The 24274-nt window shown below is 38.3% G+C and overlaps 1 protein-coding gene across 1 annotated transcript in view; it reads left to right on the top strand.

Annotated features, from left to right (window-relative positions):
- UTP25 (UTP25 small subunit processome component) overlaps nucleotides 1–24274 on the top strand; it is a 53292-nt gene that overhangs the window by 5911 nt on the left and 23107 nt on the right. The window contains exons 4-10 of the mRNA XM_051998452.1: nucleotides 1360–1545; nucleotides 3698–3786; nucleotides 5385–5798; nucleotides 14316–14535; nucleotides 17666–17868; nucleotides 20592–20774; nucleotides 21248–21360. Coding sequence (XP_051854412.1) covers nucleotides 1360–1545; nucleotides 3698–3786; nucleotides 5385–5798; nucleotides 14316–14535; nucleotides 17666–17868; nucleotides 20592–20774; nucleotides 21248–21360 — 1408 coding nt within the window. The remainder of the gene's footprint in view (nucleotides 1–1359; nucleotides 1546–3697; nucleotides 3787–5384; nucleotides 5799–14315; nucleotides 14536–17665; nucleotides 17869–20591; nucleotides 20775–21247; nucleotides 21361–24274) is intronic.

Genomic DNA, 24274 nt, shown 5'->3' with positions numbered 1-24274 from the left:
AAGTTAAATACAATATACATATATATGTCCATAAAGTTAATTTGCTGTACAAAAAGAATTGGACTTTGAAGTAGTGTACAATTAACCTGTGAAGGAAATCAAAAATGTAGGCGGACAAAAATAGAGGGATTGGGAATTATTCTATGTAGTGGTTTGTAGTCATCTCCCAGAGTTCTTTCCCTGGGTGTAGCTGGTTCAATTCATTACTGCTCTATTGGAACTGATTTGGTTCATCTCATTGTTGAAGAGGGCCATATCCATCAGAATTGATCGTCATATAGTAAAGTTGTTGAAGTGTATATAATGATCTCCTGGTCCTGCTCATTTCACTCAGCATCAGTTCTTCTAAGTCTCTCCAGGCCTTTCTGAAATCATCCTGTTGGTCATTTCTTACCAAACAATAATATTCCATAACATTCATATACTACAATTTATTCAGCCATTCTCCAGTTGATGGGCATCTACTCGGTTTCCAGTTTCTGGCTACTATAAAGAGGGCTGCCACAAATATTCTTGCACATACAAGTCCCTTTCCCTTCTTTAAAATCTCTTTGGGATATAAGCCCAGTAGAAACACTGCCGGATCAAAGGGTATGAACAGTTTGATAACTTTTTGAGCATAGTTCCAAATTGCTCTCCAGAATGGCTGGATGTGTTCACAATTCCACCAATAATGTATCAGTCAGACTAAACATATTCAGAGTACTTGGGTGTTGGTTGGAGAATAAGGCACTGGTAATAGAGAAGGGAGAGAGTTTAAGTACAGAACAGGGAAAGGCAAAAGGAGGAATTAGAACTAAGCTTTGAAGCAGACCATGGACGCTAAGAGATAGAGGGAAAGCCTGCCAGGTGGGAGGTGAAGGGGAAGACAGCCAGTACAAAGGCTGGGAATTGAAGAGAGCTCAAAGGGAAGCAGAGCAAGATCATAGGAAGGGCAGAGGGAACCCAGTGTAAGAGGCCTGGGAGACCAGGAGGGGCCAGACTGAAGGGCCTTCACTGCCAAACAGAGGGGTAGATGTTTGGCCTTGAAAATAATAGAGAGCCATTGAAGTGCATTAACTAGGGCAGTGGTTCTCAAAGTCTGGTCCAGAGCATCCTCGGAATCTCTGAAATCCTTTCAGAGAGTCTACAAATTCTTAACTGGTTTTTATTTTTGATGTGATCAATATCTATAACTATAACCCACATAAACAAAAACTCTTTAGACAGATCCTCAATCATTTTTAATAGGATAAAGATATTGAGAACAAAAGTTTTGAGGACCACTGAACTAGGGAGAGCCAGGGCTTGACATGATTGAGAAATCAAGCAGTGTCTGTTGTCAAGGAATTTGAGTTTTATTTTAATACATAACAATAGGCAAAGAAGGGGACCCCGAGGACAAAGATGAGGAAGTGCTTACCCAGCAGAGACTGGATGAGGACGAATTCACGGACATGCAACATGAATCAGCCTTCAGCCTGGAAACCAATTTCCTAGAGGAGGAGAATGGAGATCACAAGGCCCTGCAGAAGGACAGCAGCACTGCAGTGGAGGTCTCAGGAGGTGAGACTGAATGCCCGGCCTTATTGGTGGCCAGACACCTGCAGGGAGGAGGACGATGGCAGGAGCCATTAATGGCAGAAATGAACAGGCACCCGTAGGGAGGGGGAGGATTGCAGGAGTAGAAGCACTCCCCTTCCAGCTCCCCTAGGCCCAGCTTTTTCTTCCTGACCTATATGCATTGGAATGGAGAGCTCTTTGTTGTTGTTATTATTGTTGTTGTTTGGGATTCCTTTTATTATTTATAATAGTTATCCTTTGAAAAATCTTAATGTAAATACACCCATATAAACAAGTCTGCATTTGTTCAAGGAAATCAGGATATTATGATGACCCACTGATGTGCATAAGTACTTCCACATTTGAACGTTAACATTGCTGACAAAAAAATACATGCTTTTACATGAATTTCTTTGACATATTTTTTATTTTGGTTATATATGCACATTCATTTTTTAAAAAAACATATTTTCTTATGAATCATGTTAGGAGAGAAAAATTAGAACAAAAAGGAAAAACCATGAGAGAAAAATAAAGCAGAAGAAAAAGAAAAAAATAGTGAACATAGCACGTGGTGATTTACATTCAGTCCCTATAGTTCTCTCTCTGGATGTGAATGGAGTTTTCCATCCAAAATTTATTGGGATTGCTTTGAATCACTGAAATGCTGAGGAGAACCAAGTCTTTCATAGTTGATCATTGCACATTCTTGTTGTTATTGTATACAATGTATTCCTGGTTCTGTGCTTGTTTCTTTCACTATCAATTTGTGTAAATTTTCCCAGGCCTTTCTAAAACCAGCTTGTTCATCATTTTTATAGGAATTTATATAATGGAATAATGTTTCATTACTTTTATAAACCATAACTTATTCAACCATTCCCCAATTGATGGACATTTAATCATTTTCCAATTTTTTGCCATCAAGGGCTGCCACAAACATTCTTGCACATATGGGTCCATTTCCCTCCTTTATGATCTCTTTGGGATACAGACCCAAAATGGCACACTGGATCAAAGGATATGCAGAGTTTTATGGCTCTTTGGGCATAGTATGAAGGAAGCTTCACCATATACACCTTGGCAGCTCTTTTGTAGCCTCGGGAGTTACTGTGGCCCTTGAGTCACAGAGCCAAGGATGTTGAGGCTTGAGTCCTGAATCCCGGCCACTCTGCTCCTCTATGCTGACTCTGTAGCACTTAATTATAAGCACAGACTGAAGCCTAGGGAGTGGGCTGCCTTAAAGTGTTTGCATGGTCTATGTAAATAGAACATTGGAAACAACTGGACTACAGTCTGCAGGTTGTAGGGTTTGGAGCAGAAAAGATCTTAGAGAGGATCTAGAACCACTGACTACCGTGTTTAGCACATCTGGAAGCTGAGTCCACAGGCAGGAAAAGGAAGGACTAAGATTCAAACCTAGAGTCTCTGATCCCAAATCTAGTGTCCTGTCTACCCTGTTTCACTTTGGGATCTTAGTTCTCTGTTTTTGCTGAGTTCCTTCTGGGCTCAAACTGGGAGCAGCAGACTCACACTTGTTTTTCATATTGTTTTAAAATTCATATTGCCTCTCTGCTTGTGCTGCTGCTTTCTGAATCTTTATCTCTCTTCATAAAGTCTTTTAAATCTGATTAGTCAGGATAAAAGGACTCTGTCATTTATGGGCCATTTCACTTGCTATTTTGCACATCCTCATTGTCTAGCTACCCCTGTTCGTTTTGGCCAGCCTTCTGCTGACAGGAGATAGTGACCTGACCATTCAATAGTTGAGAGGGCTTGGTGGGTGACTTAGCTATCCTCACTAGAAATACATGAACAGCATTGTCCTACAAGTAGGCCATTAGTAAGTTATTGACTACTTATTAACTAAAGGCAGCCTATATATTTTGGGAAATCTGTCATAGTCACTCTAAAGTTTATCAAGTATTTTTATATATATGCACTTAAGATAGACCATTTTACATATGAGTAAACTAGAGCTTAGGAGACATTTAATGACTTCTCTGTAGTCTCTCACCCATTAAGTGTCAAAGGAAGGATTTGAACACAAGATTTTCCTGGCTCCCAAGTCTAGTGTTCTACTGCTATGTGTCTATGTCCTATTAATATTTTTTTACTTTCCTGAATGTACTAATGATGATTGTTTCTACTACAGACCCATTCCTACAACATTTGAACAAAGAACTGAAAGAAAAAGAAATCCAGGCTGTTGCCACAAATCCCAAAGTTACCCAGCAGTTAAAAGTAAGTATTGCTGTCCATCAAAGTTGTGAAGACAAGCTTGACATGGACAGGCTTCTGTGTTCAGAATGAGTTTTAACAACACATTGATAACTCATAGTATTAAAGAGCTGGTTGTCATAGTTAAAACATCACTAGTGGGTTTAGAAGAGGGCACAGTTAAGTTGTCATCAGAAAGTTCTGGCCATTTCCCTGGCATAGAGATACTGGGAATGAAAGTTCTCTGCATAAGTGGACTACCCCTCAGAGCAGTCACAGGAAGACCTGGGAAGCCTTTTCTCCTTACCCTGTCTTGTTTCTCAGGAGTGAGAAGAAGCTAGATTGATTCCTTTAGTCTTTCTATATCCCTTGTCAGTCAGCACAGGGTCATTTCTATCATTTTCCTCTGCTTCTAATTCTGAGCTATGTATTTACATCTGTGCATTTCTATCTATACATCGAATATTTGTAATAATTATTTAAAATAAGTTCAGCATGATCCAACCATTCTGAAAAGCAATTTAGAACTATGCCCAAAGGGCTATCAAACTGTGCATACCCTCTGATCCAGCAGTGTCTCTACTGGATCTGTATCCCAAAGAGATCATAAAAAAGGGGAAAGGACTCACATGTGCAAAAATGTTTGTAGCAGCTCTTTTTGTGGTGAAGCATTGGAAAACGAGTAGATACCCATCAATTAGGGAATGACTGAATAAGTTATGGTATATGAATGCTATGAAATATTATTGTTCTATAAGAAAAAAACGATCAGTAGGATGATTTCAGAAAGGCCTGGAGAGACTTACATGAACTAAGTGAAATGAGTAGACCCAAGAGAACATTGTATACACCAACAAGAAGATTATGTGATGATCAACTCTAATGAACTTGGCTCTTTTCAACAATGAGGCGATTTAGGTCAATTCCAATAGACTTGTGATGAAGAGAGCCATCCGTACCCAGATGGGGACTGAATAGTAATATTTCTGTTTTGTTTTTGCCTGCTTTTTGTTTTCTTTCTCCTTTTTTTTTTCTTTTTGATCTGATTTTTCTTGTGCAGTATAAGTGTGGAAATATGTATAGAAGAATTGCACACATTTAACAATATTAGATTACTTGCTGCTTAAGGGAGGGTGGAGGAGAGGAAGAAAAATTTGAAACACAAGGTTTTGCAAGAGTAAATATTGAAAAGTATCTTTGCATGTATTTTTTTTTCCTTTCTTTCTTTCTTTCTTTTTTTTTTTAAATTGCTGAGGAAATTGGGGTTAAGTGACCTGCCCAGGGTCACACAGCCAGGAAGTGTTAAGTGTCTGAGACTAGATTTGAACTCAGGTCCTCCTGACTTCAAGGCTAGTGCTCTATCCACTGTAATATCTAGCTGGCCCCTTTGCATGTATTTTTAAAATAAAAAGCTATTATTAAAAAAGAAAGAAGTTCATCTCTAGATTATTTGAATGCAGAGGAGTTTTTTTAATCTCTCTTATTTCCCTCAAGGACACTAAAATGAAGAACTAACTTTGGAGTAGAGGAACCATGGAGTAGCATAGAATGGAGAGAGACCAGGAGGAGTTACTTAAGCAGCGTATGGTTCTAACACAACTCTTGTCTTCTTTCTTTCTCAGTGGTCAGCTCTGGGTCAGCTCATCTTTTCAACCCAGTTTGATACGCTAGAGACTTTCAAGCCTCCAAAGGACATTGACTTGATGACTCTTCATCTCCAGAAGCCCTTGGATTCCACATGGCCCAAAGTAAACAGCCAGTTCCTCTCTGGTACCTCAAAACCCAGTGGGCCTTTCTCTTCCCTACAGAAAGAGCTCTTCTCAATTATGAACTCATACCGGGACTTGTTATACCCAGAAAGGACAGCACTGGGGAATGGGGAGGAGATCCGTCATGTGTACTGCCTGCATGCCATGAACCATGTTCTCAAAGCCAATTCCCAGGTGCTCAGCAATAATAGCAAACGCCGGGATAAGAAACCAAGAGCAGGTGATGATGATGATGACTTCAGGGACCAGGGTCTCACTCGACCCAAGGTAAGAGCAAGCAGATTGGTCAGACTCCCAGAAATTGTTCTTACATTTTTTTCCATTTCCCCCTCTGTCCGTCTCTATACTCCCTACCAATTAGTTGCTTTTCTAACATAGTTGCTTCAAAAATTCTTATTTTTTAGCATTAAAAAATTTTTTTTGAGTTCCAAATTCTCTCCCATCATTTCCCAACCCCATTAGAAGGCAATTAAGAAAATGAGAAAATTTATATTTCAGTTTGTACTTGGAGTTCATCAGTTCATCTCTGAAGGTACATGACGTTTTTTAATCATGAATCCTTGGCATTGTCTTGGATCACTGTATTCATCAGAATAGCTAAGTCTTTCACAGTTGATTGTCCTTACAATATTACTGTTACAGTATACAATGATTTCCTAATTCTGCTCATTGTACTTTGCATGAATTCTTACATATCTTCCTGGGTTTTCTTAAACTATCCTTTTTGTGATTTCTTTGTCTTCTCCCAGGTTTTCTAAGTTCACTTTACATTAGTTCATATCAGTCTCAAATTTTTCTGCAATCACTCCCCTCAACATTTCTTAAAGCATAGTATAGTACTCCATCACAATCACATGCCACAGTTTGTTCAACCATTCCTCAATTTTTTGGCACCTCCTTAATTTCCAATTCTTTGCTTCCACAAAAAGAGCTACTCTAAATATTTTTATGTGAATAGGCTTTTCTGTGTTTTATCTCTTTGGGGAACACAGAGGGTATGTACAGTTTTGTAGCTCTTTGGGCACAATTCCAAATTGTTCTCTAGAATGGTTAGATCAGTCCACAGCTCTAGCAGCAGGGCAGTAATGTACCTGTTTTCCTTCATCCCTTCCAGGAGTTGTCTTTTCTGAGAGATGTTTATCTCGGTTATTTTAATTTGTGTATCTCTGATCAATAGTGATTTAGAGCATTTTTTCATATGACTAGTGCTATCTTTGATTTTTTTCTGAAGACTGCCTGCTCACATTCTTTGACCATTTATTATTGGGGAAATGTTTCTTATTTTTATAAATTTGCATCATTTCCTTATATAATTTTGAGAATTAGGGCCTATCAGGGAAATCAGATATAAAATTTTTGATACAGCTTCATCGTCTAAGGTACCTTTTAGACAAATTTAGTTTCCCTGATGATCTCTTTTAATTAGATCTGATTTTGTTTTTGTTTTACCTGAGATCACATTTGCTATCTCTGCCTTTTTTGCCAGTTTATTGTAACAGAAGCATAATAGATTGTACTCCAGCTACTTATTTTAATTCTTAGTATGTCTTACTGCAAAGTATGTCTTTTATAAACATGTTGGATTCTGGATTCTAATTAATTTTATTCTGTTTCTGTTTTATGGATGAGTTCATTCCATTCATTTCACAGTTATAATTATTAATTGTGTATTGCCTTCCATCTTGTTTCCTTCTGTTTAAAGTCTGTCCCTCCTCAAAAGTCTGTTTTGCTTCTGACCATTGCCTCCTTTAATCTTCCCTCCTTTTTATCATCTTTCCCTTCTTCTCTTTCTCTTGTTCTTTTCCCTTACTATTTCCCTTTTGGGTAATATAGATTTCCATATCCAACTGGGTATGTATATGTCTTCTTCCCTTTTTGAACCAGTTCTGAAAAGAGTGCAGTTAAATATTACCAATCTTTCCTTTCCTCCCATTTCCCCTTTTTCTATAAAAGCTCTTCCTTGTGTGCTTCTTCTATGTGAAATAATTTTCTCCATTATTTCTCTCCTCTTCCTTTCCCCCACTTCTAATGCCTGATCTCCCCCACCCCCTTTTTTTTATGAAATCATCAGCTCATGCCCATGCCATTTGTTTATAGGAGTTACATGTATTATTTTCAAGTCATTTAACCTTAAAGTCCTTTATGATTTCTTGCTCATGTTTACCTTTTTGTGCTTCTCTTGAGTTTAGTGTTTGAATGTCAAGTTTTCTAATCTGTTGTGGTCTTTTTATCAGGAATGTTCGAAAGTTCTTTATTTCATTAAATATCCTTTATTTCCTCTAATGCATTCTATTCAGTTTTCCTGGATTTATTATTCTAATCCTAGTTCGAGGTAGCTAGATAATGCAATAGATAGAGGTGGAGTCAGGAAGAACTGAGTTCAGATTTGTTCACAGATACTTACTAGTTGTGTGACCCTAAGCAATCACTTAACTCTGTTTGCCTCAGTTCCTCATTTGTCAGATGTGCTAGAAAGGGGGATGGCAAACCATTTTAGTATCTTTGCCAAGAAACCACTAAAAGGGGTCATGAAAAGTTGGACATTAGTCACCTACAAAATACCAACAACAATGAATCCTAGTTTCTTTGTCTTCTATTATATCATATTCCAATTCCTCCACTTTTTTTAATGTGGAAACTGTGTAATTAAAGCTTTTTATTTTTATTTTTTTGTAATTTTGCCTATTTTATTTTATTTTTTATTATAGCTTTATAGCTATACAAGATATATGCATGGGTAATTTTTCAGCATTGACAATTGCAAAACCTTTTGTTCCAATTTTTCCCCTCCTTCCCCCTACCCCCTCCCCCAGACGGCAGGTTGACCAACACATGTTAAATATGTAAAAATATATGTTAAATACAATATGTGTATACATGTCCCTCCAGTTATTTTGCTGTACAAAAAGAATTGGTCTTTGAAATAGTGTATAATTAACCTGTGAAGGAAATCAAAAATGCAGGCGGATAAAAATCGAGGGATTGGGAATTCTATATAGTGGTTCATACTCATTTCCCAGAGTTCTTTTGCTGGATATAGCTGAAAGCTTTTTATTTTTAAAACATATGTATGGATAATTTTTCAACATTGACCTTTGCAAAACCTTGTATTTCAAATTTTCCCTCTCTTCCCCCCATCTCCTCCCTTCGATGGCAAGTAATCCAATATATGTTAAACATGTTAAATCCAACATATGTATATACACACACACATATTCATACAATTATCTTGCTGTACAAGAAAAATCAGATCAAAAAGGGAAAAAAATGAAAAAGAAAATAGGCAAACAACAACAAAAAGAGTGGAAATGCTATGTTGTGATCCAGACTCAGTTCCCACAGTTCTCTCTCTGGTTTTAAATGGCTCTACCCATTACAAGATCATTGGACTTGGCCTCAATCATTTCACTCTTGAAAAGAGCCACGTCCATCAGAACTGACTATTGTATAATCTTACTGCTGTGTGCAATAATCTCCTAGTTCTGCTCATTTCACTTAACATCCATTCATGTAAGTCTCTCCAAGCCTCTCTGAAATCATCCTGCTGTTTGTTTCTTATAGAAAAATAATATTCCTTAATATTCATATACCAAAACTTATTCAGCCTTTCTCTAGCAGATGGACATCCACACAGAAATTGCTAAATTTTGTGTGATCCTCCTGACTGTGGCTTTTCAACATTTGAATTGTTTCTTTTTGGCTTCTTGCAATATTTTCTTCTTGATCTGGGAGCTCTGGAATTTAGCTATAATAGTTCTGGGAATTTTCTTTTGGGATCTCTTTCAGAAGATGATCAGTGGAGTCTTTCAATTTCTATTTTACCTTCTAGATCTAAAATATGACAGTTTTTCCTTTGTAATTTCTTAAAGTATGATGACTAATGCCTTACTCTCTCCTACCCCTTCTTTTTTTGATAATGATTTTCTTTTGCTTGTCCAAGAATTCTTAAATTCTCTCTTTGATCTATTTTCGAGGTTATTTGTTTTTCCAATGAGTTATTTCACATTTTGACATTTTTTTATTATTTTGACTTTGTTTTAATTTTTCTTGATGTCTCATGGAGTCGTTAGCTTCCACTTGGCCAATTCTAATTTTTAAGGGATTATTTTCTTTAGTTAGGTTTAGTACCTCTTTTTCTACTTTTTAAGTAATTCTTCTCTTCATTAATTTTTTTTGGTGCTTGTTTCCAAGTTGTTGATTTTTCTTTTGTAATTTTTTTATATCACTCTTGTTTTTTCTTTTTTTTCTGTTTTTTTCTTTACCAACTCTTATCTTTGTCTTGTAGAAGTCTTGTTGGGCTTATCTCCATTAGCAATTTTTCCTTTGAGGTTTTGCTTGTAGCTGTTTTCACATTGTTTTTTTTTTTCTTCCCAGTTTATGTATTAGCCTTCCTTGCAACCATGTTAACTTTTTAAGGGCAACTTCATTTTTTTGCTGTTTGCAAATTTTTCTTTCTTTTTTTTTTTTTTTCTTCCCAGTTTATGTATTAGCCTTCCTTGCAACCATGTTAACTTTTTAAGGGCAACTTCATTTTTTTGCTGTTTGCAAATTTTTCTTTTTTTTTTTTTTTTTTTTATAAATTTTATTTTATTTAATAATAACTTCGCATTGACAGAATCCATGCCAGGATAATTTCTACACGACATTATCCCTTGCAATCACTTATGTTTCGTTTTTTCCCCTCCCTCCCTCCTCCCCCCCCTCCCCCCCCCAGGATGGCAAGCAGTCCTATATATGCTAAACATGTTGCAGTATATCCTAGATACAATACATATTTGTTTGCAAATTTTTCTAGCCTATTTCTTCATGTTGAACTTTGCATTAAAATTCAGTTCTGCTCACCTGGGGGAGGGCCAAGTTTTAGGCTTTTTTGTGCTACTATTTTCAGAGCTAATTCTGGGGGTCTGCAAGTTTTTGGTGCTTCCAAGATAGTGGGGTATAGTGACTGCTCTCTTGGTTTATGCCTTAGTCTTTAGCCAGAAAGGGACTTTGCTCTCCTTTAGCTGTACATACTAGTGTTTCTTTTGATCCAGGAACTGTGAATAGGGCCATTTTTCTCTTGTGACTAATTGTAGGGTACTCTTCTCCATCCTGGGACTTTTTCCTCCAGAACTGCTTAGGGTCAGTAGAGTTGTCAGTCAGTGCTAGTTGCACCTAGGCCCACAGAGTCTCTTTCCAACCAGTTGTCTGACCTTTTTACCATTTTTGGGTTAAGAACTCCCCAAGCTGCTGTTGTTGTAGCAGCTACCTCCAACATCAATGACTGGTGTTGCCCTTACAATTTAATTTCTTAAAAAGAGAAAAAAAAAAGTCTAGCAAAACCAATTAACATACCAAATAATGCTAGCATTTTTCTGCAGGATGATGCTCACCTCTGTCTTATAGTTCAGACCTGAGTCTTGCACCAAAGATACCACATTATTGGGTCAGACCAGAAATTCTTACGGTATCTACCTAATTTTTTTGTGTCTGATGGTGGTACCGTGGCATATTCTGGTAGAGCGAGCCTATAACTCCGTGATGTCATATAGAAATGGAAAAGATGTTCTTTGAATTTTGCTGTCTGTTTCCCTTCATCTCTAAATTGTAGAACTTTCTTAAACTATAAAAGGTCATTTTGTCCAGCCTCCTCATTTTAATGGTGATTGTTGCTCAGTGAATAATTTAAAGCAGACCAGCATGTCAGCAGTTGCAGTGTGACTTTGTTGCCCTTGTTGGTGCCACCTCCTGAGGGCACTAAGTTGGAGAGAAATTAAATACTTGGGTTACTGTCACTCATCCAGTTTATAGCAGAGATAGGCCCATAGCCCAGATCTTCTGCACTCCTCAATCCAATCTTTTCCTTACACTTAGCTCACTCAAACACAATTTATTCAAGTCCCTTCAAAAATAATTTTCTTTTGACCTTTCAGGCAAAGTAGTTCTTGTTTTAATTTCTGCTAAAGGTACCTCCCCCTTCAAGCACAAAACATTGATCCACTTAGGGGTAATATTGGGGAATTTAGTTTAAAAATCTGTATTTACTCTCCATATTGTTTTAAGGATTTTTAAAAAATTAGGTCATATCACTTAGATTTTCTGGTTTTGCTGTGGTGTATGAATTTATTGGGATGATATAAAATAATTAAATTTATTGCCATAACATAAAAATAAACTTCACAATTTTTGTATTAAAATTTTAAAAATATATTCATATTTTCCTTTTGTTGCATTCACTTATAAGTTTGGCACTGAGTACATAAGATTTTGACATTCTTTCATGAAATCACCCATTTATCACATTGGATAACTAGGCTTACATGTGACAGACAATCCAATTTTCCAAGCCCAGCCTCAACTATGGCCTTTAGATTTTCAGTGAGAAATAGGCATTGAGGTGGTGTGGTACCTGGAATCCAGAAGAACTGAGTTTAAAACCAGGTGACTGTGATCCTGAGTAAGTCACTTTACTTCTATTGGTCTCCGTTTCCTCATTGAAAAAATGGGGATAATAATAGCATATACCTCCCAGGGTTCTTGTGGTATCAAATGTGTATTATGTAAATGTTTGTTGCTATCATCCTTCTCATCATTTTAAAAATTTAATTCAAGCCAGTTACTAAGCCACTGAGGAATATTTATTTCCAACACAATTTGGCTTCTCTGCACATCCTGCATAATCCTGCATAATGGAAACTTGACTTCCAGGTTCACTGGAAGCAAAAAATTCTCCAAACCAAGTTTTGAGTGGACTTTTGAAAGTCTGACACAAATTTTCCTAGATCTTACAGGATCCTGGACTTTCTGATGATAGTTTTGGTGTTGTCATGAATAAAAAAAGTGCCTTTGCTGCATCTCTATTTAGCACCCAATTATGACTCTTCAATTGCCAGGTCACTGGATCTTTATTTGTTTTTTGAGGGTTAATTGTGCTATTTTGTAGTAATAGTTCAGTAATTTCTTGCTTTATTTTCAATCATGGTTTTTTTTACTCTTCATTGTAATCGATAGTGTTTTTTGTTATGGGCTTGACTGATCCTTGAAATGCTTGACTTTTTCATTCTTCTTGGTTCTCTGCTTTCCCATCACCCTAAGAGAGTCTCTTTCTAACTTGATTATATATTACAAAATGGCCTACTTATTGTTTCTCACAAAAGATTTTTCTCATCTATCTATATACTTTGCTCAGGCTGTTCCATAACTAGCAGTCACTCCCTTCTTAAAACTCCATCTCTTAGAATCCTTAGTTTTTTCAAAGTTCAACTCAAAAGTTTTACTACATGAAACCTGGGATCTTTAGAGATTACTGACCAACTCCCCTTCACCCTCTCTTTCCACATATGTTCTTTCCCCATAGAATATAAGTTTTTGGAGGGCAGGGAAAACATCATTTTTGTTTGTTTCTCCAGTGCCCAACACAGAGCCTGCTATGTAGTAGAGGCCTAATAAATGTCTGTTGTGTGACTGATAGCTCAGAAGTGGGAAGCAGAAAGTCTCTGAAGCAAATTTATGCTGAGGAAAATTGCTTGAAGGAAAAAGATACGTTTATTCAGGTGATTGCATAGGTGCTTCCAAAAGATACTCTATTAGTTAGCAGATATTTATTAAATTTGTTCTATAAATGTAGCATTAGTTCCTCTTGGCAAAATTCTAGAAAAACTATTTGCTTTAAGCAGTGGCTGTCTCCTAATAAGTTACACATAAATTGAATTTGTTCATCAATTACCATTTTCTCATTTACCCATGTTCTGATATCCTTGATTTCTGCAGAGAATTGCACTTACGAAGCTGTATTATTTTAAGGAACCATATATTCATTCTTTTGTAATAATATAAATTAATCACCCATTACTACACAGTTCATCTGTTGTACAAGTCCTGATGATCATGCCCTTAAGGTATCTTGGAGTGAGCACCCCTAAACTAAGGGGTATTGCCATCTTCATTAAGGTACGTCCCTAGGATGTGCTTCAACAGATTCTCTGGGGATGTCATTAAAAGGACTTCTTTGGGAGAGAAAAATCACCTTTTCTCCATAAGGACCTCTCCCCGGGAAGACATTGGACTCATGAGATTTGCAGAGTGAAAGAAGTCTAGAGATAAGTGTTTGCTTGTGGAAATAGTTACTTAATTTAATTTTTAATTAAAAAAATATTTACATTGATTATTTATTGAATTTTACATCACTTTAATTTCCAGATACATTTTTTCTTCTCTCTTCCTGACTAGCCAGTTCTTATAACAAAAAAAGTTAAAAAAAACCAACTAGATCAAAAGAGAGGAATTAAAAGGTAATTTAGCAAAACCAATTAACTGAATCTGAGAGTGTATACTGTGTTGTGTTTTCCACTCAAAAGTCCCCACTTGTGTAAAGAATAGAATGAGGTACATTTTCTTATCTATCTTATCAAGGTTATTTTTCTTTATCAGTGTTTTCCTGTTTTTCTTTTTGCCATGAATAAGCATTTGTTTTCTCTCCCTCTCATCCCCAGCCTTGGGGATCAGAATGAAAAACAAAATTCTTATAACAAATATGCATAGTCATGCAAAACAGATTCCCATTGGCCATGTCCATAATCAGACTTGGAGTCTACAACCTTTCTCTTGGGGGATGGGGAACATGCTTTCTCTGGAATTGTACTAACTCCCTCATTATTGCAAATGTGGAAACTGGAGCTAAGCAAGGCCCAGTGACTTCCTGAGGTCACACAGGCAGCAAGAAGAGCTGGGATGGGACTTGGGTCTCCAGATCCAATACTTATTTTTCCTTCTTTGCCAAAAACATGGCTTCTTCTCTCTCCTCAGGTGTTAATTGTTGTTCCTTTTCGGGAGGCTGCTCTCAGAGTGGTCCAGCTCTTCATCAGTCTCCTGGAAGCAGGAAGCAAGAAGAAAATAGATGTGAGTAACAAAAAGCGCTTCAAGGGAGAATATGGGTCTGACCCAGATGAGAGACCTCCCAATCTGAAGAGGCCTGAAGACTATGATGCTGTGTTTGCTGGCAACATTGATGACCACTTTCGGATAGGTAGGTGGGAACACTGAAACAAAATTGGAACCACCTTATTTTGTGCATCCAGCATCCCAAATCCAATCAGATAAACTCAATCATTCCTTTGTCCCAGTAAACAGGCGTCTCTTTGTCATCTTTTAAGAGACCTGTCATTGATGTCTAATAGTCATTTCCCTCTAGTGGAACCCTCCCTAATCACAAGAGAAGCACCTATTCCATCAGCAAAAGCCTTGCACTCAAGAGGAAGGGGGGGATTTTGTCGTGACCGGAGCCCTAAGATGCCCCCTTGGGAGGCACCGGCTGTGGTGGGGAAGATGTTTTCTGGCAAAGTCTCACTCACAGAGCACACAGAAAAAACCTAGGCCTATGACAGGAATACTTAAAATACCACATGGTAAAAGCCCTTTCTATAATTGTGGGAAGAGGTTCTAAGAGAAATTGGAGTGACTGGAGCTTGTTGGCTTGGTCTGCAGGGGGTGTTCATGAAGGGTCTCCAGGACAGATGGCTGGGCTCCTCTTTCCTTCCCACTCCTGAGGTGGCCATAATACTTCTTGATAGTCTGTGCCTCCCTATGACAATTTATGTCCTTTCTGCCTTGAAAAGCCAGTTCAAAGACTACTTTTTCTAGAAAACCTTTCTGGGTGGAGCAGGTAACTATTTTTATTATTCTTCCTGGGTTGAGGATTATTTTTTTCACATTTGTCATTTCTTCAGGCTCGGTATTCTCTCTTGATAGTGTAGACTTGCTGTAAATGTATTTCTCCTGTGTATGTTCTGATTTGTGCTCTGCAGTGAACAATGTGGCTTATCTTCATGGACTGGTGACCATGTGTCCAGACACTGAGTCTGTCCTAAGTGGGCCCTGCTGAAGAGGGCCTGCTGGCTCTCAGAATATGAGAGGCTTGCTCCATTGACCTCCCTGTGTTATGGCACCAGGGGATTAGGGAACTTGCAACAGAATCAGGAGGCCTGTAGGAGGTTGGCTTTCTGGCCAGAAGAAAACCCCTGGAGCTCTATTGTGCTGAACAGGCCGACTTGACGGAGGAGGCTTTCAGTCGTGTTTTTGTAGTGTGAACCCTCCTTGCAGATAAGTAGAGACATGGCTGAGATGTCCCGCAGTGGGATGTTCTGGCCAAGTGGATAGTGCGACTATTGCGACTATTGTTTGCTTCTATCCTTTCCTCCCTGGCTCAGCTGCCAGTATGTTGAGAGCTTGCTCGTGGGCTGATTGTCAGGGGTTCCTGTGGTGAGGGAGATGGACAGGCTCAGCAGGGCAGCTGCAAGTTTGCTTGGGAGGAAGGTTATTATCCTGATGCTGTGGAGGGCTTGCATGGGGGAAGGGAGGATGTACACAGTCATTTTAACCCAGGGAGGGAAAGGTTATTCATTGTTACAAGATGCTACATGTGTCCATTTGATCCATGCAGAGTGTGAAATAATAGTTTAGTGGCAGCCTGGGGTTGTGTTTTGAACAAAGATGCCATTTTTGTCCACAAATCCCGTTTTCACTTTTTATTACCATGGGATTTCCCCCAAGCAGTGCTTAAGTTAACTGGTTCCTTGACTCTGTAGAACTGTGAAGCCAGCCCTCTCTTTACAAGCGTGTCTGTGTGTATTCTTGCCCCAGGGTGAGCAGGACGCTCTTTGCTTGGTTGCCCATAGAGTGTTAGACTGGGAGCCAGAGCATGTGGGTTCACATCCAGCTGGAGGCACTTACTACTTACTACTGAGACCAAATCATTTAATTCTTCTGGGCCTCAGTTTCTTTATCTTTGAAACAAAGGGGTGTGGGCCATTTTCTCTTCCTTTGTAGAGAAGTGGTGAGAGGAACTTTGGGTGGGGAATACTATGCGTAATGTCAGGCTTGGGTCATGTCTTGGTTCATTTTGCTGAATTGCTTTAAAAATATATATATGTAAGAGATGGTTCTCTGGAGGACAGAGTAGGGAGGTATATATATTAATTAAAAATAAAGTATATCTTGTGAGCATTTTTTTTAGAGAGCATTGAATTAAGCTTTCCTTTTCTTCTCTAATCTGTGCTATTAGGAATATTTATGACTTAATCTTTTTTTTTTTCCACTTCTGATCAACCTACATGAAGGACCAACAATTGACAATAAAATTAAGAAAGAAACACAGCCCTCCTTAATTGATAATAAAGTTGTTAATTTTTATTTTTATCAATGGACCAGTACAGAGAATAATAAATTTAGGATGTGGTTTAATAGATGGTAATAGATAGGACACTTGACATATTCAACCTTTGGCACTGCCTGAGGTGTAATCATTCTGTAACCTGCTGGGGAAGGCTCCCAGCTATATTAAATGCTCTGTGTGGTTCTTACCCACTCTTTTGTGGTCTCACTTAAGAGTGAGATTAGAAACAAGATAGTAAAATGGATCTAACCTAAGTCTGCCTAGCAAGGATCACAGGTCATCCATTAGTATACTCTGCCAGGGGTCCTCAAACTTTTTAAATAGGGGGCCAATTCACTGTCCCTCAGACTGTTGGAGGGCCGGACTACAGTAAAAACAAAAACTTTGTTTTGTGGGCCTTTAAGTAAAGAAACTTCATAGCCCTGGGTGAGGGGGATAGACATCCTCAGCTGCTGCATCTGGCCCGTGGGCCATAGTTTAAGGACCCCTGCTCTATACTATATATCATTGGAGATATAGAGACAAAGAATGACATGTTTCCTAGTCTCATGGAACATTTTGTTGGACCTGTTCCTAATTAAATCAGAGTCATCCAGGTAGCAGCTATGAAAGGTGGGATTTGAACTAGATCCTTTTACTTAGACGCCCAGTACTCTGTAACAAGTCACAAGGAGAGAGGGTACACTTCTGAGAGCTTCTTGGGGTGATGCTTTTTCAAAGAAAGTAACTGGTGTTTCTTTAACAATGTAAGGGTTGTCCCTGTTGGCAATGTATACCTTTACCAAGGGCAGTCAGGAATGGGGTTGAGCTCAGTAGCTGCTATCATAGTGCAAGGCTGAATAGGCCTCCCTGGTGGGAGGCTAGACCTAAACACCAAGGCTTTGTGAAAGTTACATTCGAGATCATCTCTCCAGCATACAAATGACTACTGAATAATGAACCAATTGCAATGTTTGTCTCTTTTTGTGTGTGTGTGTGTGTGCAGGAGTTGCAGTTCTTCAGCGAAGCATCCGACTTTATGCTCCGTTTTACTCCTCAGATATTCTCATTGCCTCCCCTCTTGGCTTGAGGACTATTATTGGTGCAGAGGGAGAAAAGAAGAGGGACTTTGACTTCTTATCTTCCATAGAGATTCTCATTATTGACCAAGTTGACATTTATCTGATGCAAAATTGGGAACATGTCCTGGTAATGATGTTTTCTCCAAATGTGTACTATGTAGCTTGCTTTCTGGTATAAATACTGGGTGATAAAGTGATCCAACTTGCTATATATTCAAAGGAGGCCATTTCTACGGGGGGAAAAAACTTCGCAGCAAAACACTTTTTGCCTCCTTAGAAGCCAAATTAAATTTATTCAAAGAAAGATGGGGAGGGGGACACAATTTGATGAATTCATTGAAAAAGAATCTTAGTTCTATATAATGTTGCATATCCCTGGATCCATGACATCTGCAAAAGAATTAGGGGAGGTGTTGTCTTAAATTCATAGGGGTCATGTTTAGTGTTCTGTTATTTTGCCACATTTTTCTTTCTTTTTTCCATTTATCTTATTGTGGTCATTGTACATATTATTTTCTTGGCTCTTCTTTCCTCTGCTTTAGTTCATATAGATCTTGCTTCTGTGAATTTATCATATTAGTTGTTTCTTCCAGCATAGTAATTGTTTATTATGTTCATGTGCCACATTTCGTTTAGTTATTCTCCAGTAGATGGGCATCTACTTGTTTTCAGTTCTTTGTTACTAAAAAAGAAAAGGCTAATGATTTAGTATTTAGAGAACCTTTTCCCATGACATTCAGGTAAGGACATTTTGGCTACTTTATCTGCACAGTTCCAAATTTTGTTCGATATTTGTTCAGTCACTTCAATTGTGTCTGACTCTTCATGATTCCATTTGGGGTTTCCTTGGCAAAGATACTGGAGTTGTTTGCCATTTCCTTCTCCTGCTTGTTTTATATATGAGGAAACTGAGGCAAACAGAGATAAGGGACTTGCCCAGGGTCACACAGACAGTTTCTGAGACCAGATTGGAATTTCTTCCTGATTCTGGAGCCCTGGCTTTCCACTGTGGTGCTCCCTAGAGGATTTCATGTTTGATCCTGTAGATGACAGGAGGTCATTGGAAGTCATTGAGTGGAGGTGTTAGGATGAACTGATCACACTTTGTGACCTGTTACTGCTTTCATCATGTGTGGTAGCTGTGGGATTTAAGGTGCCCCTTGTGGGCCTGGGAAATGGTTTTTTTTTTCCTCTTTTGGTGATGAAACCTTTGACTCTGTCCAAGACCTCATTAATTTAATAAAAGGCTTAAAAGCCTCATTTCCAAAATATATAGAGAATTGACTCTAATTTATAAGAAATCAAGCCATTCTCCAATTCATAAATGGTCAAAGGATATGAACAGACAATTCTCAGACGAAGAAATTGAAACTATTTCTAAACATATGAAAGATGCTCCAAGTCATTATTAATCAGAGAAATGCAAATTAAGACAACTCTGAGATACCACCACACACCTGTCAGATTGGCTAGAGTGACAGGGAAACATAATGTGAAATGTTGGAGGGGATGTGGGAAAACAGGGACACTGATACATTGTTGGTGGAATTGTGAATCCATCCAGCCATTCTGGAGAGTGATTTGGAACTATGCTCAAAAAGTTATCAAACTGTGCATACCCTTTGATCCAGCAGTGTTTCTACTGGGCTTATACCCCAAAGAGATACTAAAGAAGGGAAAGGGACCTGTATGTGCCAAAATGTTTGTGGCAGCCCTGTTTGTAGTAGCTAGAAACTGGAAATTGAATGGATGTCCATCAATTGGAGACTGGCTGGGTAAATTGTGGTATATGAATGTTATGGAATATTATTGTTCTGTAAGGAACGACCAGCAGGATGAATACAGAGAGGCTTGGAGAGACTTACATGAACTGATGCTGAGTGAAATAAGCAGAACCAGGAGATCATTATATACCTCAACAATGATACTGTATGAGGATATATTCTGATGGAAGTAGATTTCTTCGACAAAGAGATGTAACTCAGTTTCATTTGATCAAAGATGGACAGAAGCAGCTACACCCAAAGAAAAAACACTGGGAAATGAATGTAAATTGCTTACATTTTTGTTTTTCTTCCCAGGTTATTTTTATCTTCTGAATCCAATTCTTCCTATGCAACAAGAGAACTGTTCAGTTCTGCACACATATATTTGTATCTAGGATATACAGTGACATATTTAACTTGTATAGGACTGCTTGCCATCTGGGGGAGGGGTGGAGAGAGGGAGGATAAAAATTGGAACAGAAGTGAGTGGAAGGGATAATGTTGTAAAAAAGTTACCCAGGCATGGGCTCTGTCAATGAAAAAGTTATTTTAATAAATTTTAATATCAGGCTTTTGGCAGGGAACGTGCTGGTCACATTCTGGTAAATTTCCAGATGGTCCTGGACTAATGATGAATTTAATAAAGCAGATACTTCTTTTCACAGAATTTGCAATTTTTTTAAAAATTAAGAACTTAAATACCAAATAAAATAAGCATTTTTGTATATAAAGTCAGGCAGGAAAAGATGATTAGCCATGAAACCATGAATTTCTTCTGTACAGTTTGATATATAATTAATTAGCTTTCAAAGTTGCCCTGGTTGTCTCTGTTACCTTCTGCCTTCTATTCTCTTTTTATTTTCAAAAACTGCTGTGTTGATGAACTTTTTATTTTGGGGGGGCAACTCTTTTATTATTATCTTCTTTATCCCTTTTCCTCATCCCAATTGTAAAAAGAAAGAAGGGGGGGTGGGTAGAAAACAAACTAAAACCTTTGTATCAAATGTACATAGTCAGGCCAAACAAGCTGACATTCTGGATGCAACTGACATTATGTGACTCATTCTTCACCTTTTGTTCATAGCATTTGATGAACCATATGAACTTACTTCCTTTGGATTCTCATGGAGTGGACTTCTCCCGAGTACGCATGTGGAGCCTGAATAACTGGTCCAAGTATTACCGTCAGACGCTGCTGTTTGGCGCCTTGCAAGAGACCCAGATCAACTCGGTCTTCAGCAAGTACTGTGTCAATTATCAAGGGCAGGTAATAATAGAACCTTCCATTCTGTGGTGCTGCCCTGGGTGAATTGTGGGAGCAGAGTTAGAAGACCTGGGTTTAACTTTGGCCTCCCTCTGCTTTTTAGTTGGGCAAGTCGCTTCACCTATGTTTACCTCAGTTTTCTCATCTGTACAGTACCTATCTCCTAGGTGAGAATCAAATGATAAAATAATTGTAAAGTACTTAGGCCAATGCCTGGCATGTTGATATAAATGGTAGCTATTATCGTCTTTGTACTCATCATTAATATGATTTAATATTTAATAATGAAATATCATTATTTCATTTGGGGAGGGAATGTGAAGAGTCAAAAGAAAGAGGAGAATACTTAGCTTCCACCCAGACCGGAAAAGATTGTGAAGAACCTGAGAGAAACACCCACAAAGAGAAGTCCACATCTACTATTCTGCTATGCTACATCACCCTTCCCTTCTAAAGCTCTTCATGACTTTTTACAGGTAGCCGTGAGGAGCATCCCGATGACTGGTTCCATTAGTCAGGTTCTGGTGCAGCTCCCGCATGTTTTCCAGAGACTAGAAGCTGAAAACCTCCTTTCTGTAATAGATGCCAGGTAAGTACTTAGCACTCCTTGGTGTGCCTGGGTATTTGGCCTTCAGGAGGCATCTACAAGTCTAGACTTCCAGCTGATTTTAGTGCATTTTGTTGATTTAAATAAATTATTTCCTCATTAGCCCCCTAAGACTGGCAGACTTTATTCTACCAGTATTGTTATGTAGAACAATCTGTGTTGGTTGGCTCATTTCTTACACTAGCACAATGCTATGCAGATAACATTTAATTTTTATAAATATGTTTTTCCCATTTCCCAGAGAATAAGCTCTTATATCTTATAACAAAGGTTAAAAAAGAATGGGGGGGGGGGGGAGGGGAACTCCAGTGTATCAAAACTAACCAGCAGAAGGGAAGAGTTTTATATCGTGTATGGTTTTCCACAATGATAGTTCCTTACTTCTTGAAAGAAGTGGAAGAAGGTGGTTTCTTTTACAGTGTCTCTTCTTTGTGGCTAAATCTGATCATTGCAATTTTGCAGCATGAGGTTTTCAGTTTGGGTTTGATTTTTGTTGAGGTTCTTTTCATTTATAGTGCTGTAGTCACAAATATTGTTTTTCTGGAGACAGCTAGTTGGTGCAGTGGATAAAGCGCCAGCCCTGAACTCAGAAGGTCCTGAGTTCATTCTGGTCTCAGACACAACACTTCTTAGTCATGTAACTTTGGGCAAGTCACTTAACCCCAATTGCCTCAGCCAAAAAAAAATTTTTTTTTTTTCCTGATTCTGCTGACTTCACTTTGCTTTTTTCGTGAAAATCTTTACATGCTTCTGTAGTCAATCATACACATTTGTTTCTTACAACACAATTATGTTCCATTCCATTCATGTTCTGCAATTTGATTAGTCATTTTTGGCTCGATGGACATCTATTTTGTCTGTTTTTTTGCTTGAGGGTATAAGGGACCTTTTTGCCCTTGATGTCCATGGGTTTTATGCCTACCAATGAAACCTCAGGGTTAAAGGCTATCAACATTTTAGTCCCATCCATAACATTAAATTCTGTGCATATCATATTCTAAGAAATATTTTTTATTAAGTGATTATTCAACATATAGTCTTGTCACTGCCACTTGCTATGTCTCAGGACACTTTTCCCATCTCTAATCAGTCAAAGTCAGTTTATTTCTGTGCTAGCTGTCTAGGGTATAAAGACAGAAATAAAACAATCCTTGCTCTTTGGGAGTTTACATTCCCTTTATAGAAACAAATGGATATCTATAAGTAGAATGAATAAAAGATAAATGTCAGGTAGCAGGGAAGGGAGGATGCTTAATGGTTGAAGGATCAGGAAAGACTTTTTATAGATGGTAATTGAGTCTGGAAAGATGTGAGGAATTGTGCAAAGCAGAGATGAGGAGTCAGAACATTCTGGGCACACAGGACTGCCATGTGTGAGGAAGAGAGAGACCTATGTGAATGGACTCTGCAGTGAGCCTAGAAAGCTAGCTGGGACCTGGGTTGTGTGTAGTACCTAACGGTCTTAGGGAGCTACTGGAGTTTCTGAACAGTGGAGTGACATGGTCTTATCTCTGCATAAGATAAAAATTACTTTGTCAGTAGTGTGGAAGGCTGAGCTGGAGTGGGGAGAGGTCTGAAGCCAGGAGACCAGTGAGGTGGCAGCGGGCAGCTCAGGTGTCAGGTGTGAAAGATGGGAGGCAGATTCAGCAAGACTTGATGTCTATGGGGATAAGTCAAGGACCTGGAGAAATGGAGGCACCTTGACAGATACTCTTCTTCCTCTTTGCTTTTTAAGAGTTTAAGAGCCTTCTCTTTTTTCATGGTCCAGCTCAGGTACCACCACTTCCAGGAAGCCTTCCCTGATCCATCTTTTTCTGAAAGGATTCTCTCCCTCATCAGTTTTTTAGAGCCCTTTGAATATATTAATTAGTCCTTATTGAATTCTACCTTTTATGTTATTGTATGGGTTCTTTCTATATTTCATACTTTCCCTCTCTTTAAATTGTCCTTTGGGGGCAGAGCCTATCTATCCTTTTTCATCTTGAGCCTCCGAGACTCACACACTAATTAAATTGTAAAAGGTTTCTGTGCTGTACTCTCTAAATAATAGTTGTTGCATTGAAGAGTTGGTGATGGAGAGACCAGCCAGCTGGCTGCCCAAGCTATTCTGGGAAGGACCCTTTGGTTCAAAGACGGGTCCTTCATTTCCCAGGCTCAGGGTCTTAATTTTACTCTCCAGTGAGAGATTTTCAGACTCTGAGGAAGTGATTCACTACCTACACAGACTCAAAAGATAGCAATCAGCTGACAAATTCTCTACTATGACAATCACCATTTTTAACATTCCTTATTCCTCACCAAAGGCTTGGGTCCCTTACAAATAAGTCAGTATTTCCAATAATGGGATTGTAGCTATAGAGCTGGAAGGTATCTAAGGTGCTGTTGATTCCAGTTTTCTTATTTATAGGTGAGAAAATGATGCAGCTGGCAGCTCTCTTGAGACAGAATTTAAACTCAGATCTTCTTGACTCCAACTCCAGCACTATTTCTTGCAGCACCCAGCTGCCTCAAATTCATTTTACATGAGTAATATTTTAAATTTGTGTCTTTAAATGCTCTCTTAAGATTTATATTGAGATACAGGAAAACCACCAGTCTTAGAAGCAACAGATTTAGAAACACTTTCTTTTTAATGGGCTACGTTTAAATTAAAAAAACATTTTTTCAATCAGCAAGCATTTATTTTTCTTCCACGTGAACCCCCAATTGAATAAACTACAAAACCCTTATAACAAATACACAGTCAAGCACAATTAGAACTCTTGAAAATGTTATAGTTCATTCTAAATCTTGAGTCCATCTCCTTAGCTAGGAGGTGGGTAGTGTTAATGCTCCGGAATCATAGTTAATTGTTGCATTACTCAAAGATATTGAGCCTTTATTGTGCAATGGTTCT

The sequence above is a fragment of the Antechinus flavipes genome, chromosome 4, assembly GCF_016432865.1.
Source record: "Antechinus flavipes isolate AdamAnt ecotype Samford, QLD, Australia chromosome 4, AdamAnt_v2, whole genome shotgun sequence".
Taxonomy (NCBI): Eukaryota; Metazoa; Chordata; class Mammalia; order Dasyuromorphia; family Dasyuridae; genus Antechinus; species Antechinus flavipes.
This window is presented reverse-complemented; position numbering and strand designations above follow the sequence as displayed.